The sequence below is a fragment of the Salmo trutta genome, chromosome 2 (genome assembly GCF_901001165.1).
Source record: "Salmo trutta chromosome 2, fSalTru1.1, whole genome shotgun sequence".
Classification (NCBI taxonomy): Eukaryota; Metazoa; Chordata; class Actinopteri; order Salmoniformes; family Salmonidae; genus Salmo; species Salmo trutta.
Window position 1 is genome coordinate 59,799,504 of NC_042958.1, and position 21,226 is coordinate 59,820,729.

A 21,226-nucleotide genomic window follows, 5' to 3' on the forward strand; every position below is an offset into this window, starting at 1 on the left:
AGCTCCTCCAGATCAAAAGTGATAACATAAGAGGAGGAGGACAGACAGAGACAGACAGAAAGAGACAGACAGACAGACAGACAGAGAGAGACAGACAGACAGACAGACAGACAGACAGACAGACAGACAGACAGACAGACAGACAGACAGACAGACAGACAGACAGACAGACAGACAGACAGACAGACAGACAGACAGACAGACAGACAGACAGACAGACAGACAGACAGACAGACAGAGAGAGAGAGCGCATCTGTTTAGGTATCCCTCAGAGAGAGAGAGAGGGAGTCTGTTTAGGTATCCCTCAGAGAGAGAGCGCATCTGTTTAGGTATCCCTCAGAGAGAGAGGGAGTCTGTTTAGGTATCCCTCAGAGAGAGAGGGAGTCTGTTTAGGTATCCCTCAGAGAGAGAGGGAGTCTGTTTAGGTATCCCTCAGAGAGAGGGGGAGTCTGTTTAGGTATCCCTCAGAGAGAAGGGGAGTCTGTTTAGGTATCCCTCAGAGAGAGAGGGAGTCTGTTTAGGTATCCCTCAGACAGAGAGCGCAACTGTTTAGGTATCCCTCAGAGAGAGAGGGAGTCTGTTTAGGTATCCCTCAGAGAGAGAGAGGGAATCTGTTTAGGTATCCCTCAGAGAGAGAGGGAGTCTGTTTAGGTATCCCTCAGAGAGAGAGGGAGTCTGTTTAGGTATCCCTCAGAGAGAGAGGGAATCTGTTTAGGTATCCCTCAGAGAGAGGGGGAGTCTGTTTAGGTATCCCTCAGAGAGAGAGGGAGTCTGTTTAGGTATCCCTCAGAGAGAGAGGGAATCTGTTTAGGTATCCCTCAGAGAGAGGGGGAGTCTGTTTAGGTATCCCTCAGAGAGAGAGGGAGTCTGTTTAGGTATCCCTCAGAGAGAGAGAGGGAGTCTGTTTAGGTATCCCTCAGAGAGAGGGGGAGTCTGTTTAGGTATCCCTCAGAGAGAGGGGGAGTCTGTTTAGGTATCCCTCAGAGAGAGAGAGGGAGTCTGTTTAGGTATCCCTCAGAGAGAGGGGGAGTCTGTTTAGGTATCCCTCAGAGAGAGGGGGAGTCTGTTTAGGTATCCCTCAGAGAGAGAGGGAGTCTGTTTAGGTATCCCTCAGAGAGAGAGCGCATCTGTTTAGGTATCCCTCAGAGAGAGAGGGAGTCTGTTTAGGTATCCCTCAGAGAGAGGGGGAGTCTGTTTAGGTATCCCTCAGAGAGAGAGGGAGTCTGTTTAGGTATCCCTCAGAGAGAGAGGGAGTCTGTTTAGGTATCCCTCAGAGAGATGGGGAGTCTGTTTAGGTATCCCTCAGAGAGAGAGGGAGTGTGTTTAGGTATCCCTCAGAGAGAGGTATCCCTCAGAGAGAGAGGGAGTCTGTTTAGAGAGAGAGAGGGAGTCTGTTTAGGTATCCCTCAGAGAGAGAGGGAGTCTGTTTAGGTATCCCTCAGAGAGAGAGGGAGTCTGTTTAGGTATCCCTCAGAGAGGGGGGGAGTCTGTTTAGGTATCCCTCAGAGAGGGGGGGGGGAGTCTGGTAGACCTCAGGTCAGTCTACTGATCACAGAGTGGAGCCAGACATCTCTAATTAGGCTACCTAATCAAACAGAGCGCTGTGGATGTGATCTGTCAAAGGTCCGAGTGCTACAAAGTGAGAACGAGAGTGAGAAAAGGGGGGAGCAAGCGAGGGAGAACAAGAGAGCGGGATCGAGAAAAGAGCAAGAGAAAGGCAGGGTGGGAGTGAGAAGGAGATCTGTTTATGAAGTGCTTGTCACACCCCTCAGTAACGAATGGGGCTTCTTATCTCTATTGTCTTTGTGTGTGTGTGTGTGTGTGTGTGTGTGTGTGTGTGTGTGTGTGTGTGTGTGTGTGTGTGTGTGTGTGTGTGTGTGTGTGTGTGTGTGTGTGTGTGTGTGTGTGTGTGCAGAGCGGTGTGGGCCCTCAGAGCACCCCAGCCACTGGCCCCAAATAATCTCAGCACAGCAGACCTCTTTCTTACCCCCGCTCTATACCGTGGCTCCTGTAGCGTAGGGGAAACGTACATCATCCGCTAAGAAAGGGTTCGCAAACACCAACAACAAGCCCAGGGCCCTCTGCGTGATCATTTAATGACTCTCATCCGACCTCTCCCAACCCCTGCTCGTCCCCTTCCCTCCCGCCCTTCTACCCCTTAGGTAACTGGCCTGTATTTCTGCGACCGACATTCAAAACACACTGTCAGCGCAATACACTTAATGAAGACTCAATGATATGGTACTGCATTTCACATATATTAGAACTGAATGCATAGATCTAGGCTTGGGCGGTATACTGGGGTATTTGGAAATAGCTACGGGATGGTTTCTCAATACCTTTTCAAAGACGTCTTTGAAGTTTTTTCCCCAATAAGCTTTGATATTTGTCGCTACTTTTTAAGTAAATACCTGCAGTCAACTTGTGCAATACGTTGGGAGATCAAGCAGATCACATTTTCATTTCACCTGCCACATTATTTTACATAATGAAGCATAGTTCCCCAGAACAGTCGAGCCATTCAGTGTGTGTAAATAGAACTAAGGGAGAAAGCGGGAGTCCAGCTAATTGACAGGGATCGCGTTTTATATCGAAAGTCAACAGTGTTTTTACGCTTCAATAGAGTGATCAGGAACGACGGTGCAACTATAGTTTTCCTTCACAGAAAATACATTATTGAAACACATTCGGCAGAAAATTGCTTAATAGATGACACTATTACAAGTAAATGATCTTATAATGAAAAAGCAAGGTATTTTTGGTAAAACAACGCATGGTCATCATATTTCTAATGTTTACCACAGAAAGAATGTAGCCAGCTACATTTCCTAATGTTTTACATGAAGTTAACCTTGCTTTTTACCAGAGAAAAGTAGGTTGTCTATCCTGAGAAAAGTACCAGAGAAAAGTAGCTACACATCAGTCAGGGTGCGGTCTGCTGATAGAATATCCGTTCGTGAATTCTCATCCAAGTGGAGAAGTGCAACTGAAGCACAAAATTAGTCAGAGGCCGAGCAGAAATTACAATAAGAAGCATTTTAGATCTGCGCTTACAAAACGCAGCAAGATGTTTTTTTTCTGAGTGAAAAATGCTGAATTCTGTTTAACTTGCTAGTTAACAAAAACATTAACACAACATTTAAAGTATTGGCCCCATGTTTCATGAGCTGAAATAAAAGATCCCAGAAATGTTCCATACGCACAAGAAGCTTATTTCTCTCAAATTCTGTACACTCATTTATTTACATCCCTGTTAGTGAGAATTTCTCCTTTGCCAAGATAATCCAGCCACCTGACAGGTGTGGCATATCAAGAAGCTGATTAAACAGCATGATCATTACACAGGTGCATCTTGTGCTGGGGACAATAAAAGGCCACTAAAATGTGCACTTTTGTCACCCAACAGAATGCCACAGATGTCTCAAGTTTTGAGGGAGTGTGCAATTGGCATGCTGACTGCAGGAATGTCCACCAGAGCTGTTGCCAAACAATTGAGTGTTCATTTCTCTACCATAAGCCACCTCCAACGTCGCTTTAAAGAATTTGGCAGTACGTCCAACTGGCCTCACTACCGCAGACAAGGTGTATGACGTCGTGTGGGTGAGTGGTTTGCTGATGTCAACGATGCGAACAGTCACCCCATGGTGGCGGTGGGGTTATGGTGTGGGCAGGCATAAATTACAGACAATTGAACGCAATAGTATTTTATCCATGGCAATTTAAATTCACAGATACCGTGGCAAGATCCCGAGGCCCATTGTGAGGCCCATTTTTTTTTAAAGGTATCTGTGACCAATAGATGTATGTCTGTATTCCCAGTCATGTAAAATCCATAGATTATTGACTGATTTCCTGATTTGAGCTGTAACTCAGTAAAACCTTAGAAATTGTTGCATGTTGCGTTCATATTTTTGTTCAGTATAAGTAAGTGGCTGAATTAATAAGATGACTGGACATCATATTGTTATCTTTCTGCCCTGTTTGAGAAGTCAAAGCCCTTTGGTTGTGTTATCTGCACAGCTGCCACTGCCAATGTTCCCTCTAAGCTGTGGGTGTGCGCCAGCCGCGCACCTCCTCCAGGACTGCAGCGCTGAAGAAATGCCAGGCCGAGCTGAGACGCAAGGGATTGAACTTCACTGAGTTCGCCCAGTTAGTTTGCACTGATCAACGGTTTTTTCTGTGATCGAATCAACATTATATCAGCCCCGTTTTAATGCAACAAACCAAAACAAATCTAACTTTGCAAGATTGAGTCTGATTTTGTTGTAGGCAGAACCCGAGCTCAACAGAGTACAATTCTTTTGGCGGGGGTTGCCCACGAGCGGTCTTTCAATCCCCGCTAGTTAGAGAGTTATTTACCTTTATTTAACTAGGCAGGTCACTTAAGAACAAATTCTTATTTTCAATGACAACCTGGAACAGTGGGTTAACTGCCTTGTTCAGGGGCAGAACGACAGATTTTTACCTTGTCAGCTCAGGGATTCGATCTTGCAACCTTCCGGTTACTAGTCCAACACTCTAACCACTAGGCTACCTGCCACCCCAGTTATAGATACTATAGGTCAGCAATGGGGAGTTACTGCTTCATACAAAAATACAATTGTGTTGTCGTTTCTACTGTAGCATACAGTATGTATGCTAAACTTCCTGAAGTGAATGAAGGGAAGTGAATGATCGTAGATGACACACCCCCTTCAACATGCATAATGCAAACAGATCAAACATCTTGTCTCCTCTTATTATCTTATTATCTTTGGTTGACGCGAAAAAACAAACATGGCAGTGTGCACAAACTACCCATCGTCAGGTTACTTTTGATTTCTAGAAAGTGTTTTACTCAATTATTTAGATCAATAGTGAGCTCACTCGTGATGTGATGAATTATAAATAGTAATTGCTATTAGCTAATTCATATTGTGGTTTCTGTCAGCCGAGAGTTCTCTAAATATGACCGCTTGTGTTACGTCAATATTTCCTCAGTTAGCGCTAGGACTAATGTAGCCTACATTTTCCGGTTTGGATGATTGTGTTATGCTGTCGCTACTTCTGTGAATGTCTGAAGAGTTGCATCCCAAAAAAAACTGGTCACATTCAGGACATAACTTTGTAAGGACTGTGTTATTGCAAAATGTTTCTGTGAAAAGAAAGTGTTGCCAACTCAAACGCTGACTGTTGCGTCAATCTAAACTGGCGTTCTAATCACACCAGTTTGAGCGTACGCTGCAGGGACCACTGTAGAATGATCACACCAGTTTGAGCGTACGCTGCAGGGACCACTGTAGAATGATCACACCAGTTTGAGCGTACGCTGCAGGGACCACTGTAGAATGATCACACCAGTTTGAGCATACGCTGCAGGGACCACTGTAGAATGATCACACCAGTTTGTTGGTACATGTGAAAAGGTTTCAAGTCTCATGCAATGTAGGCCTGCATTGAACACCACATATAGGCTACTGTAGGCTATATCATAGAAATCAAAAGCTATTTCCATGTGAAAATTTTGGGAAGATTTCCTCCATTGTTTTTGTTGGTAGGCCTACATTATGCACAAATAGCCACAATAGCCTACTGTCTAAACCTGTAAGGGTACAGCCTCAGTGTTCACTGTAAACGCATGCCAGAAGTTGCACAAAATTCTCACAATGTTCAAGTTTCCTCTCACAAATTTGCTCAGTGCCCCCCAAAATTAGAGGGAATATTGGCCACTGCTATCTTGATTTCCTTGCGTTTTTTTCTCCTCTCCATTCCCGACCATCTGCTCCTCCCTGTTCTCCTCCGAGCAGAGCAGGCAGGCCCGTTGTCCTAGCGACTCCACACAGACACAGTGTGTACACATGCTGCTCCAGAGTCAGTACTGTTCTTCCTTCAGACAAGCATGCGTCAACATTTTGTTCATTTGCACAATGTCTCACGTTCACATTCGATTGTAAATGTCCAAACTCAACAAAAATGACATTTGGTAGCTCCTATATGTATAACTTTATGAGCTGGATTGCCTGTCTTTGCAATTAGTTTATTTTCGCTTGCTCATTAGCATATTTAGCTAGCAGCCTCCATGGAGATTCACAATTACTTGTGCACATTTCTTAGCATTCTGTAAATATATATTTTTTTGCGTTTAATGGCGCCCCCTTGGGTACTAAGCCGGTAAATTACGTAAATCCCGGGATGAGAGAAGGACGGTACTACAATATGAAAATCTGTGTACCGCCCAACCCTACATAGAACATCAAAGGGGGTGTCGAGAGTGTATGTGTGTGTGTGAGTTGTATCTCTTTACCCTTGTATTGACTCACACATTTTCTTTGAAGAAAGCTTACATAAAGGGAGTTGAGTTCCTGCAGCATCAGAGGGGAGATTTAGATTGCTGTTTACTCGTCTGTCGCATAGCTGCTAGCGGCAGGATGGTGTTTTTGAAGTTGTTATAGTTCAACTAGCTCAACATTTACTGTGTGTGTGTGCGTGTGTGTGTGTGTCAGTGTCAACGAGTGTCTCTGTTTGAATGTGTGTATATCAATGTGTGGGGCTCAGAAAATGGAGCCATCCACCGGATTATCAGAAGACAGCTCTTTGAAAAGGAGGGTCCTCATTTGCATAAGCGGCCGCAAAAAAAGACCCACAGAAAAGAAAAGAAAGAGAGAGGGAGAAGAGGGAGAGAGAGCGGCGGCCACACTTGCCAAGCCAATGGATGGGGGATAATGCTTTGGCTAGGTTCAAGTATTCAGGGCAGGGAAGGGTTTCGGCCCCCGGTTCCCTCAAAGCAAATGGAAATAATGTGAAATTAGTAAATAAATTGAATAATGATAGCACTGTCAGGCTGATGTGGGGGGAGGGACGATAAAAAGGAGGAAAGATAGGGAGGGAGAGACACCGAAGGCTGCGGCCTCTCTTGTGGGAGCACTGTTGGCTTAGCTGCTGGTGGTTGGCAGCTCTCACCAACAACACTGGCCCCTGCCAAAGCCAGTGTGTGTACGCCCCAGGCGCCCGCTTCTGCTGCCTCTGCACAGGGGACCTTGTCTGGTTCGCTTTCCATCTCTGTCTTTCTCCCTCTCTCTTTCCATCTCTTCTAGCCTTTCTCCCACCCTCTGTCATCTCGCTCTCTCTCCGATTCACTGTCTCACACTATCCCTCTCTATCCATCTCTCTCTCTCCCTCCCCTCTGCGTGGTGTCCGGAGGGGATGTCCCCAGCCTCCTGATAAAGAACTCACACCACACACACCCAAAGCAGAGTCACCTTGCAGCTGTCATAGCGACCATCGCGCCAGACAGGCTCCAGGGCTAACCGCACAGATGACAATAGCACAGTTTACACTGGTCTGGGATCTGATGACCAGACGGAAAAGTATCAGACTGGTGGTACTGTGAGCGTTGACCTTGCAATAGAACATGTGAACATTACGAAGGCAAAATGTAGGGTATAACATGCTTTTCATAGTTGAAACATCTCTACATGTGACCGACATACATTTGACATGCTAAACCAAAAGTTTTCTGAGGGTATTTAACGTACAAATGAAAAGTATCACCGCATAGTTGATGCTCTTCTCAACTCTGCAGTTAATTACCAACCGTTAATCAGTGGTTAGGGCTAAATGACTAAATGAAGGAGAGCCGGCTTGGGGAGAAATGTGTTTTACATGGCGTGCTTAATACGCATAATATGAGCAGTGCTCAAATGATTTTCCATTTTCCAATAATGACCTGATCTCCTGAGAGGTTCTCTCTCTGTGTGTGTGTGTGTGTGTGTGTGTGTGTGTGTGTGTGTGTGTGTGTGTACCTCAATGCTACTGTGTTGATTGCCTTCTATACTCATATAGGCAGCATTTATCTTTACTGATGGGTGATATGGCCTGAGATAACATTCAATGTGGTTCCAAAGTCACACAATTGAGCTTTACATTCGGGGTACATTGTGTGCGTGTCCTGTGTTGAAGTAGGTGGCAAATGGATGGGTGTGGTGTGATTCACAAGTGGTAGGCTACTCAATGTTATCTTTATCCCTACATAACAAACCGTGTGTGTGTCTGCGTGCAGTGCAAGGCCAAAATCTGGAGTTAACCTGTCCATTCCAGCCTGTAACTGCGGCTTCTCTTCAGCGTATATATGGTCCGACTAGTCAACTGTCTTCTGTTTGTTTGTCCACTCTCTGTTTACCTACAAACCCAAACGTTTCCTCTTTGGCTTGCCCGCCCACCCACATGGCATCCGGACTTGTCCCTGGGATGTCCCCAGAGTGCCACGGACCACCAGCGCAGACACACACACCCCCTGTCTGACCATGCCGCCACCTCACACACACACTACCATATCCATATTTAATCACAGGCAGGACATTCCATCTTGTACAGTTTAAAACACTACAGAGGTCGCCAACATTGACACACACACACACACACACACACACACACACACACACACACACACACACACACACACACACACAAACTGAACAGGGCTCCTAATGTTTCCGGCCTCTGAAAATATAATTTAATATTCCCCCACCCCTCTGAAAGGCTTAATACATTCCAATTTGCCGCTCGTAAAGTCAAAATCTACAGCACACACTGCCCCGGCCAGGGTTGGATTTCCCCACCAAGCAATGACTGGAGTATGGACCGAAACAGTGAGTTCCATGGGGGAAAACAATACAGCCAAGTATACCATAAGGGTATAATATAATAACAACATCAGTAGCCAGGAATGATGTAACCAGTTTCCCAGTAATACTAGAGCCACTATGGTTTCCCTACATGCTACATCTGATGTAACAAGGTTCAGCTAATTAGCTAATAAACCTACCATCTAGCGTGCCTAGCTTCCTGCTAATACAATAGACAGAAATGATCATTGACCCAGTTGCCTAGCCTAGCTTCATGATAATACCAACATCGAAACATTAGCCCTGAGTGTCAGGTGGCCTAGCCTCTATCCTAGTTTCCCATTCCCCAGCAGCATAAATGCTAAAGGCTAAATGAGCTCCCTACTGAAAGAAAGGATGGATTAGGGACTAGTTCCAGGGTTGGTTGCCTTCGCCAACAATTTTCCGATAATGGAGGTAAAGACACCTCTGGAGGTTAGGTAAGGTTACGCTGGGCTGGGCTGTGTGTATGTTAGCCGAGAATGAATGGATTAACCCTTCTGCTCTGTTTGGCCCCAATAATTGGCCTGCAGGGGTTGAACTAGAGAATAACTTTGACTGAACCAGGTGACTGCTCTCTGGCCACTCAGGCGAAAGCACCTGGAACACTGACTGACTGGACGGGCTGGGCTCTCTAGGGTGCAGACCTGGGTTCAACTAGTATTTGCAATCATTGAAATAATATGAGAGTTTGCTCTAGCCTGCCTGAAGTGCCAGATGGGTTGGGTTTGCCGTTTTGGGACTACTCTATTGTTCCATTAAGCCAGGAAAGCTCAATCAAGCACAGATAAAGTATTTGAAATGATTTCAACCCGTATTTGAACCCAGGTCTGCTAGGGTGCGAGTCAGAACGTGTGAGTATGATCCATCTGAAAATAGTGAAATGACAGTTGAATGATCATATAATATTTCCCTCAACCGAGTTGGTCATGTGTTTTGTGAGCAACCATGTTGGAATCAAGGCTGGCAAAGTAAAGAGAAATTAGGGTGACAGTTGAAATGGATGATAATTTGGCTACTTCATCCTCTAAGGAAGTAGCCCATTTCTTTTATAAATGATTTGGTTTGTCCTAAATCGTCCTGCCAATCCCAAAACACCCTGTGGCTTGGGAGTCTACGATATGCCATGTTGCTAAGGGGAAAAAGTTGAATAAGTGGAAAATATGCTCTACACACAAACAAATAACTTGGCAGCCATGCACTGTGTTGACGCCAATGCTATTGCTAGCACTAACAGAATGTCCACTACATTTCTACTCACAGGTCTGCAATAGAACTGTGAAGCCCAAGAGAGACAAATTGCTTCCCTAAAACTTCCAGTTTTGTGTGTTGCAGCCTACATTTAGAACACTGCAGCTTTGAAATCCATAAACCCCCAAAAAGGATTGGATTTCCTCCAACAATCTGACATTCTGTAAATCCCCATATTCTAAAGCTCCAAACAAACTTTCTCTTTCTTTCCTTCTTTTTTGGGTTGTAATGTGAATTGAGTGGCCGGGGATTAACTGTGTGTTTCGTGAGAGTGGTTGTGTGTGTGTGTGTGTGTGTGTGTGTGTATGCATGTGTGTGTCAGGGAAAGAAAGTGATGGTGTGTGTGAGTGTGAGTGTGAGAAAGAGAGTGTAAAGGGAAAGGGGGATACCTAGTCAGTTGTACAACTGAATGCATTCAACTGAAATGTGTCTTCCACATTTAACCCAACCCCTCTGCATCAGAGGTGCGGGGGGCTGCCATAATCGACATCCACGTCTTCGGCCCTAGGGAACAGTGGGTTAACTGGCTTGCGCAGAACGACAGATTTTTACCTTGTTGGGGCTCTCTGTGCATGTGCTGCATACCCTGGTATGGCACAAGGACGGTATATAGTCCAAACTGTCACAATTGTGGTCTGCTTAAGGGGTGGCTCTTAATGACATAGCAGCTGGATCTGGTCTGCTTAGTTCATTGACTGTATATGAACCAGAAAAAGGAAGCCTATGAAATGTCTCGCTTTCTCTATCGTCTCTGGTGGTGTGAGTGGTTTTGCTGGAATCATGGGAGTTTGAGCCTTGAACAACAGAAAAATATTAGCGTAAGCTGACTATAAATGTAATTCTATAGGTTTTTGGGCCTGTATTTAAAATATTTACAGGTGTTATTAGGAGAAGACAACAAGAGCAATATATACCAGGGAGTTCCTATATGATCAGAAAACTACAGACACGTTATATAGGTCGTTAGAAATGACATCATGCCAGGGATCCTACTCATCTATGTCATTGAGCAGCAGTCTCCCATTTTGTTCAGGACTAAACAGTCAAAATGAGACTGAAAATGTGTAGGACTTCACTAAATAGTCCATAATAACATCCCAAATGTTAATTTTGGTGGAACTGCCCTTTAAAATCAATGGACAGCATGCGTGGATGTGATAGTTCTAGTAATAGTCATTATATAGGCAGAGTGAAAACCCTGGGGAAAGTTACAGAGACATCAATCAACACGAAACCAAAAGGGTAAATCCATTTGAATTCAATCGATCTTTGACAGCATCCCCTTTGATTTAAATAAAACTTTCCATACATGTTTGCCTGTGGAAAAATTGGTCAGAAATGGACTTTTTGGACCTGACTGCAAAAATGTTCAGAAGACAACGTTGCATATCCCACCATATAATGAGAGACATCCATGTCTTCCTCACTGGAAAAGATAAACGGTTGAGTTTGATATCAATTAAAAGCGTACAAACAGGGTTGTAAAACAACTTTATAATTTCTTGAAAGATAGTTTTTTTTTTATAACACTTTTACATGATCTAAAAATGCATAAGCTCTATTTTTTTTCATATTCACATATGTTGTAGTTTACACCCTACTTTACATCATCTCAGGTTTTTGTGTTGTCTCAACCGATTGCGGGCACAACATGCTCTTGAATACAGGGTGGGTGCATGTCTAGCTACAGCCAGGTACACAGGAACACGTCTAGCTACAGCCAGGTACACAGGAACATGTCTAGCTACAGCCAGGTACACAGGAACATGTCTAGCTACAGCCAGGTACACAGGAACACGTCTAGCTACAGCCAGGTACACAGGAACACGTCTAGCTACAGCCAGGTACACAGGAACACGTCTAGCTACAGCCAGGTACACAGGAACATGTCTAGCTACAGCCAGGTACACATGAACACGTCTAGCTACAGCCAGGTACACAGGAACATGTCTAGCTACAGCCAGGTACACAGGAACATGTCTAGCTACAGCCAGGTACACAGGAACATGTCTAGCTACAGCCAGGTACACAGGAACATGTCTAGCTACAGCCAGGTACACAGGAACACGTCTAGCTACAGCCAGGTACACAGGAACACGTCTAGCTACAGCCAGGTACACAGGAACACGTCTAGCTACAGCCAGGTACACAGGAACACGTCTAGCTACAGCCAGGTACACAGGAACACGTCTAGCTACAGCCAGGTACACAGGAACACGTCTAGCTACAGCCAGGTACACAGGAACATGTCTAGCTACAGCCAGGTACACATGAACACGTCTAGCTACAGCCAGGTACACAGGAACATGTCTAGCTACAGCCAGGTACACAGGAACATGTCTAGCTACAGCCAGGTACACAGGAACATGTCTAGCTACAGCCAGGTACACAGGAACATGTCTAGCTACAGCCAGGTACACAGGAACATATCTAGCTACAGCCAGGTACACAGGAACATGTCTAGCTACAGCCAGGTACACAGGAACATGTCTAGCTACAGCCAGGTACACAGGAACACGTCTAGCTACAGCCAGGTACACAGGAACATGTCTAGCTACAGCCAGGTACACAGGAACATGTCTAGCTACAGCCAGGTACACAGGAACACGTCTAGCTACAGCCAGGTACACAGGAACATGTCTAGCTACAGCCAGGTACACAGGAACACGTCTAGCTACAGCCAGGTACACAGGAACATGTCTAGCTACAGCCAGGTACACATGAACACGTCTAGCTACAGCCAGGTACACAGGAACATGTCTAGCTACAGCCAGGTACACAGGAACATGTCTAGCTACAGCCAGGTACACAGGAACATGTCTAGCTACAGCCAGGTACACAGGAACATGTCTAGCTACAGCCAGGTACACAGGAACATATCTAGCTACAGCCAGGTACACAGGAACACGTCTAGCTACAGCCAGGTACACAGGAACACGTCTAGCTACAGCCAGGTACACAGGAACACGTCTAGCTACAGCCAGGTACACAGGAACACGTCTAGCTACAGCCAGGTACACAGGAACACGTCTAGCTACAGCCAGGTACACAGGAACATGTCTAGCTACAGCCAGGTACACATGAACACGTCTAGCTACAGCCAGGTACACAGGAACATGTCTAGCTACAGCCAGGTACACAGGAACATGTCTAGCTACAGCCAGGTACACAGGAACATGTCTAGCTACAGCCAGGTACACAGGAACATGTCTAGCTACAGCCAGGTACACAGGAACATATCTAGCTACAGCCAGGTACACAGGAACATGTCTAGCTACAGCCAGGTACACAGGAACATGTCTAGCTACAGCCAGGTACACAGGAACATGTCTAGCTACAACCAGGTACACAGGAACATGTCTAGCTACAGCCAGGTACACAGGAACATGACTAGCTACAGCCAGGTACACAGGAACATGTCTAGCTACAGCCAGGTACACAGGAACATGTCTAGCTACAGCCAGGTACACAGGAATATGTCTAGCTACAGCCAGGTACACAGGAACATGTCTAGCTACAGCCAGGTACACAGGAACATGTCTAGCTACAGCCAGGTACACAGGAACAAGTCTAGCTACAGCCAGGTACACAGGAACATGTCTAGCTACAGCCAAGTACACAGGAACATGTCTAGCTACAGCCAGGTACACAGGAACATGTCTAGTTACAGCCAGGTACACAGGAACATGTCTAGCTACAGCCAGGTACACAGGAACATGTCTAGCTACAGCCAGGTACACAGGAACATGTCTAGCTACAGCCAGGTACACTGGAACATGTCTAGCTACAGCCAGGTACACTGGAACATGTCTAGCTACTGCCAGGTACACAGGAACATGTCTAGCTACAGCCAGGTACACAGGAACATGTCTAGCTACAGCCAGGTACACAGGAACATGTCTAGCTACAGCCAGGTACACAGGAACATGTCTAGCTACAGCCAGGTACACAGGAACATGTCTAGCTACAGCCAGGTACACAGGAACATGTCTAGCTACAGCCAGGTACACAGGAACATATCTAGCTACAGCCAGGTACACAGGAACATGTCTAGCTACAGCCAGGTACACAGGAACATGTCTAGCTACAGCCAGGTACACAGGAACATGTCTAGCTACAACCAGGTACACAGGAACATGTCTAGCTACAGCCAAGTACACAGGAACATGTCTAGCTACAGCCAGGTACACAGGAACATGTCTAGCTACAGCCAGGTACACAGGAACATGTCTAGCTACAGCCAGGTACACAGGAATATGTCTAGCTACAGCCAGGTACACAGGAACATGTCTAGCTACAGCCAGGTACACAGGAACATGTCTAGCTACAGCCAGGTACACAGGAACATGTCTAGCTACAGCCAGGTACACAGGAACAAGTCTAGCTACAGCCAGGTACACAGGAACATGTCTAGCTACAGCCAAGTACACAGGAACATGTCTAGCTACAGCCAGGTACACAGGAACATGTCTAGCTACAGCCAGGTACACTGGAACATGTCTAGCTACAGCCAGGTACACTGGAACATGTCTAGCTACTGCCAGGTACACAGGAACATGTCTAGCTACAGCCAGGTACACAGGAACATGTCTAGCTACAGCCAGGTACACAGGAACATGTCTAGCTACAGCCAGGTACACAGGAACATGTCTAGTTACAGCCAGGTACACAGGAACATGTCTAGCTACAGCCAGGTACACAGGAACATGTCTAGCTACAGCCAGGTACACAGGAACATGTCTAGCTACAGCCAGGTACACTGGAACATGTCTAGCTACAGCCAGGTACACAGGAACATGTCTAGCTACAGGAGGCCTCTGTATAATTCATGGACACAGTTTTATGAAATGTTTATGATATGATATTTTGACCGTAATTACCCCGTTATGAGTCAGGGGTGTTAACACAGATGGTGAAACCTTGACAACGGGTACGCACAACCACCTCACTCCCTCTAACCAACAGAGGAAGGATATGTGGCATTTGGTAAAAAGGATTACTCAAGTAAGCATTACAAACATAAATCATGCACATTTCTGGGAACTATTACGTCAATGAGAGAGTATACGTGTGTGAATGCGTGTACACTGCTTCGCTGTCTCGTAGCATTAGTGTGTTTATTTGGATCCCCATTAGCTTTAGCAGAAGCTACTCTTCCTAGTGACTGAGTGACTGAGTGACTGAGTTACTGAGTGACTGAGTGACTGAGTGAGTGAGTGAGTAGGAAGAGGTGATCAGTGTCCCTGGCTAGCTCTCCAGTGTTTACTGACAGGAAATGTTTGTCCTGCAAAAGGGAAGGAACCCCGCCGCCCCTCTTGCCAAACACTGGGAGCGAGTCCCGACAAGACACACACACCACACACACGCCACAGACAGCAATGCAGTGCCCCCCCCATGCAATCGGAATGTTCCTTATTCAAATTGATACATATACAACTCAAATGAGAAATAATGGGGAAGTGGATACGACTGACGGCTTTTCACGGTTCCTCCTGTTGCTAATCCCAATGAACACCATGCTAATCCCAATGAACACCATGCTAATCCCAATGAACACCATGCTAATCCCAATGAACACCATGCTAATCCCAATGAACACCATACTAATCCCAATGAACACCATACTAATACGCCCAGATGGAAAGTCAATACACTGACCCCAAACCACCTGGCTGGCCGGAGATTGGAGACTACGTCTCCTATAGCAACCTGTAGTCATTTTACATAGGCTAGATAAGATCGGCTTTAGAGGTGTGTCCATTTTGAGATGTCAGGTTGATTACCCTGTCCTCCTGTTCTGTTTGATCTGGGCAGTATTCAGCGCGTGTGTGTGCGTGTGTGTGTGTGCGTGTGTGTGTGTGTGTGCGTGTGTGTGTGTGTGCTATGCTCGGTTTACCATCACACAGACCATCACACAGACATGATCTAACCAGGACAAGATGAAAGCTCACTCCCCCACACACATACATTCTCAGCATCTCTGTTGAATTCCTGTCTCTCCAACATCCAACCTTCAATAATCAATAAATACCTAAACTAAATTATTGAGACAAATATGTCAACAACTGCAGGAGGCCGGTAACACTGCAATTATAGTATTCCATTCCCGCCATCAGCCTACAGATGTGACAGCTGTTCATCAGACATCATGGCACAGCAACACAGAGACACTTTATCTGCTAATATAGACCCACTTTTCTGAGGAGCAGAACAGCTCAGAGCCACACAATGGAAAACTCTGTTCCTTTATACAAGACCTATCAAACGCAGTCTCTACAATAACTATAGTGGTAGGCTGTTTAGGACTAAATGCTCAGACTCAAAATACTGCAACTGGCCAATACTCTTGATACCTTGAGTGTCAGCCTGTTTCTGCCATGTTTGGCATGGCAGCAACAAAGAAGTTGGCTATTCCAGAAATAGGCTAATATTCTGAGGTAAACCAGTCAACAATGCAGCCAAAACACATGTGCTTTAGTGAGCACTAACAATACACCACACAGTCCAACAGCAGAGAGAAGGTTTTAAGCACGTACAGTAGGGGTACTTACTGGCTGGTGATGGCGTGCTGTAGCCACTGAGGGACAAGCTGGGCAGGGCGGGGGGCGAGAGCCCCCCCAGCATGTGGGGGAAGAAGTAGGAGTAGTGGGGCATGGGGAAGCCGTTGAGGTGGGGGCCCGGGATCGGGTTGCTCTTCCCAGCCATGTTGGCTCAATCCACCTCCACCGATGACGACACCCAAAAAACGATATTGTGGTAATACAGGGCTCAGAACGGAGTCAGTGTGGGTTACGGAGTGGTTTTAGTGCCCATACGGGCGATGGACGTGTGGGGTATTCCAGTGGCGTGGTGACTTTGGAGAGATGCCCTCAATTAGGAAACTACAGTTGTGGAATTCCCAAAATGGTCGCCTGTTACCTCTGACTGATGGAGAGGAGAGGTACAGGATAGTGGTTATGAAGGTGGCTATGAAGCTTCACAAGGATTTTATAATGAGTCTTCCACTGTGGAGTCGGTTCCAGAGATAGGGAATGTGTAGAGACATGGTGCCTATGCAACTGTCAGCTCTGGTATACCCCCAACCGTTCAGTGTCTCAACTCTCTTTTTTAGTGTCCCTCAATCTTCACCTAGAGAGAAAGAGAGAGTGAGATCATTTAGAATTTAAAAACCCCTTTGGGACAATGTCACACATAACAAAAATACATTTAAAAAACATTACATTTCATCCCTCACAAGGTCAACAGCAACACACAGACAGCGAGAGAGAGAGACAGAGAGAAACACAGAGATAGAGAGAAGCACAGAGACAGACAGACAGATGGAGAGAGAGAGACGGAAAGAGAGGGAGAGACAGAGAGAGTTCATTATTTTAAGATGATAACAACATATTTCCCCTCTTTATTTAAAAGCATGGGGAAAGAAATGCATCTCCGTGAAGCTAATTACTGGCAATGTCTCATCTGAAATGGTACAAAAACAACCATTTCAGCTTAATTATCTTACAGAGCATTAAAAGCCATGAACAGAATGTGTGGGTATGTGATAGCTCGACCAATACACACACTCATTATCAAGGCTGGAGTAAAAACCCTGGGGAAATGTCCGAGAAATAAACGAACATGAATCAAAAGAAAACGTCGCTAATTATGACTGTTGTTAGTCCCTGAGGTCTTTCCTAAAGCCCAGTTCTATTAAACACATGGGAGGTTTTTATGGCAGTGTGTACTCACAGTCCAAGGTGTGTAAGTCCTTGGCCCGCTATCAAGGACTGTGGGCTCTCCTTCTCCGTAGTCGACATGAGTAAGACGTTTAAGAGTGTTAACCATCGCAAGGCTGCCGGCCCAGACGGCATCCCTAGCCGTGTCCTCAGAGCATGCACAGACCAGCTGGCTGGTGTGTTTACGGACATATTCAATCGCTCCATATCCCAGTCTGTTGTCCCCACATGCTTCAAGATGGCTACCATTGTTCCTGTACCCAAGAAATCAAAAGGTAACTGAACTAAATGACTGCGGCCCCGTAGCACTCACTTCTGTCATCATGAAGTGCTTTGAGAGACCCTAGACCCACTTGAATTTGCTTACCTCCCCAATAGATCCACAGATGATGCAATTGCCATCGCACTGCACACTGCCCTATCCCATCTGCTTAAGAGGAATACCTATGTAAGAATGCTGTTTATTGACTATAGCGCAGTATTCAACACCATAGTACCCTCCAAGCTCATAATTAAGCTTGAGGCCCTGGTTCTGAACACTGCCCTGTGCAATTGGGTCCTGGACTTCCTGACGGGCTGCTCCCAGGAGGTGAAGGTAGGAAACAACACCTCCACTTCGCTGATCCTCAACACTGGGGCCCCACAAGGGTGCGTGCTCAACCCCCTCCTGTATTCCCTGGTCACCCATGACTGCGTGGCCATGCACACCTCCAACTCAATCATCAAGTTTGCAGACAACACAACAGTGGTAGGCTTGATTACCAGCAATGACGAGACAGCCTACAGGGAGGAGATGAGGGCCCTGGGAGTGTGGTGCCAGGAAAATAACCTCCCACTCAACATCAACAAAACAAAGGAGATGATCGTGGACTTCAGAAAACAGCAGAGGGAGCACCCCCCTATCCACATCGATGGGACCGCAGTCGAGAAGGTGGAAAGCTTCAAGTTCCTCGGCGTACACATCACGGACAAACTGAAATGGTCCACCCACACAGACAGTGTGGTGAAGGCGCAATGGCGCCTCTTCAACCTCAAGAGGCTGTAGAAATTTGTCTTCGCACCTAAAACTCTCACAAACTTTTACAGACACACAATTGAGAGCATCCTGTCGTGCTGTATCACTGCCTGGTACAGTAACTGCACCGCCCGCAACCGCAGGGCTCACCAGAGGGTGGTGCGGTCTGCCCAACGCATCACCGGGGGCAAACTACCTGCCCTCCAGAACACCCGATGTCACAGGAAGGCCAAAAAGATCATCAAGGACAACAACCACCCGAGCCACTACCTGTTCACCCCTCTTTCATCCAGAAGGCGAGGTCAGTACAGGTGCATCAAAGCTGGGAACGAGAGACTGAAAAACAGCTTCTATCTTCAAGGCCATCAGACTGTTAAATAGCCATCAGTAGCAATTTACAGGCTGCTGCCTATATACATAGACTTGAAATCACTGGCCACTTTAATAAATGGAACACTAGTCACTTTAATAATGTTTACATATCTTGCATTACTGATCTCATATGTATATACTGTATTCTATGCTATTCTACTGTATCTTTAGTCTATGCCGCTCTGACATTGCTCGTCCATATATGTATATATTCTTAATTCCATTCCTTTACTTAGATTTGTGTGTATTGTTGTGGAATTTTTAGATATTACTTGTTAGATATCACTTCACTGTCGGAGCTAGAAACACAAGCATTTCGCTACACCCGCAATAACATCTGCTAAACACGTGTATATGACCAATAAAATTAGATTGGAAGACACACTGATACACGTGAAAACACACACACACATCAACGCCATACAGCAGGTTTGAACAACACACATGTACACACACACACACACACACACACACACACACACACACACACTATATTAAACTGAGTCTCTATACACCATTAAATGTCAGAATATGTCATGTAAGAATACCCATTGTTTTACCAACATTAGACAAACACAATATACTGTAAGACTATCTATTCTAGTCCATTACTCAGACAAGTCTCGTCTCTAGCTACAGCCAGGTACACAGGAACATGTCTAGCTACAGCCAGGTACACAGGAACATGTCTAGCTACAGCCAGGAACACAGGAACATGTCTAGCTACAGCCAGGTACACAGGAACATGTCTAGCTACAGCCAGGTACACAGGAACATGTCTAGCTACAGCCAGGTACACAGGAACATGTCTAGCTACTGCCAGGTACACAGGAACATGTCTAGCTACAGCCAGGTACACAGGAACATGTCTAGCTACTGCCAGGTACACAGGAACATGTCTAGCTACAGCCAGGTACACAGGAACATGTCTAGCTACAGCCAAGTACACAGGAACATGTCTAGCTACAGCCAGGTACACAGGAACATGTCTAGCTACTGCCAGGTACACAGGAACATGTCTAGCTACAGCCAGGTACACAGGAACATGTCTAGCTACAGCCAGGTACACTGGAACATGTCTAGCTACAGCCAGGTACACAGGAACACGTCTAGCTACTGCCAGGTACACAGGAACATGTCTAGCTACAGCCAGGTACACAGGAACATGTCTAGCTACAGCCAGGTACACAGGAACATGTCTAGCTACAGCCAGGTACACAGGAACATGTCTAGCTACAGCCAGGTACACAGGAACATGTCTAGCTACAGCCAGGTACACAGGAACATGTCTAGCTACAGCCAGGTACACAGGAACATGTCTAGCTACAGCCAGGTACACTGGAACATGTCTAGCTACAGCCAGGTACACTGGAACATGTCTAGCTACAGCCAGGTACACAGGAACATGTCTAGCTACAGCCAGGTACACAGGAACATGTCTAGCTACAGCCAGGTACACAGGAACATGTCTAGCTACAGCCAGGTACACAGGAACATGTCTAGCTACAGCCAGGTACACAGGAACATGTCTAGCTACAGCCAGGTACACAGGAACATGTCTAGCTACAGCCAGGTACACAGGAACATGTCTAGCTACAGGAGGCCTCTGTATAAATCAGGGAAACAATTTGATGACATTTCTACGACATATTTTGACCATAATGACCCTGTCATGAGTCAGGTGTGTTACACACGGAGCAACGGTCTGAGGAACCTTAACGGGCTCGCACAACCACCTTACTCCCTCTCAGCATTATACACATGAATCACGCAAGAGGGAAGAATCTATTGAAATAAAATGTGTCATTGACATGCGTGATTCATGTGTATAATGCTTCCTTTCCACCGAACCCCACACCTCCATCCTCCTTGGTGAGATGTGTGTCAGAAAAGTCTGTACAGCCTTCTCCCTCCAGAATGAACGATAAGCGTCTTCTGCCGATCTATTGATAAGATAGGCGCCTGTCAGTCACAAAGCGAGCGATGACAGGGAGGCACTGCTGGTTTGTCAGTCTGTTCCGCCTCTCGGTACCTATGGTGTGCTATGGTTAGCTGCGGTCAAATGTCTTTTCACGGAGGAGGTAGCGCATGATGCTTCTTTATAGTGTCCCATGTAAGGAAGGTCGTAACAATGTGTTGAAATCCATTTAATACATTGTTTGTGCCCCATTCAATTATTTTGCTTGTTTCATCTGCCTATATAGCCAGCCACGGAGTCGGGGCGCATA

General features: G+C 46.0%; 1 protein-coding gene across 3 annotated transcripts in view; it reads right to left on the reverse strand.

The window, feature by feature from the left end:
- Positions 1-21,226, reverse strand: part of raraa (retinoic acid receptor, alpha a) — a 214,239-nt gene that overhangs the window by 117,314 nt on the left and 75,699 nt on the right. For all 3 annotated transcript variants that reach the window (XM_029708857.1, XM_029708829.1, XM_029708838.1), the window contains exon 3: positions 16,445-17,021. In XM_029708857.1, coding sequence (XP_029564717.1) covers positions 16,445-16,598 — 154 coding nt within the window. In that variant the 5' untranslated portion in view covers positions 16,599-17,021. The remainder of the gene's footprint in view (positions 1-16,444; positions 17,022-21,226) is intronic.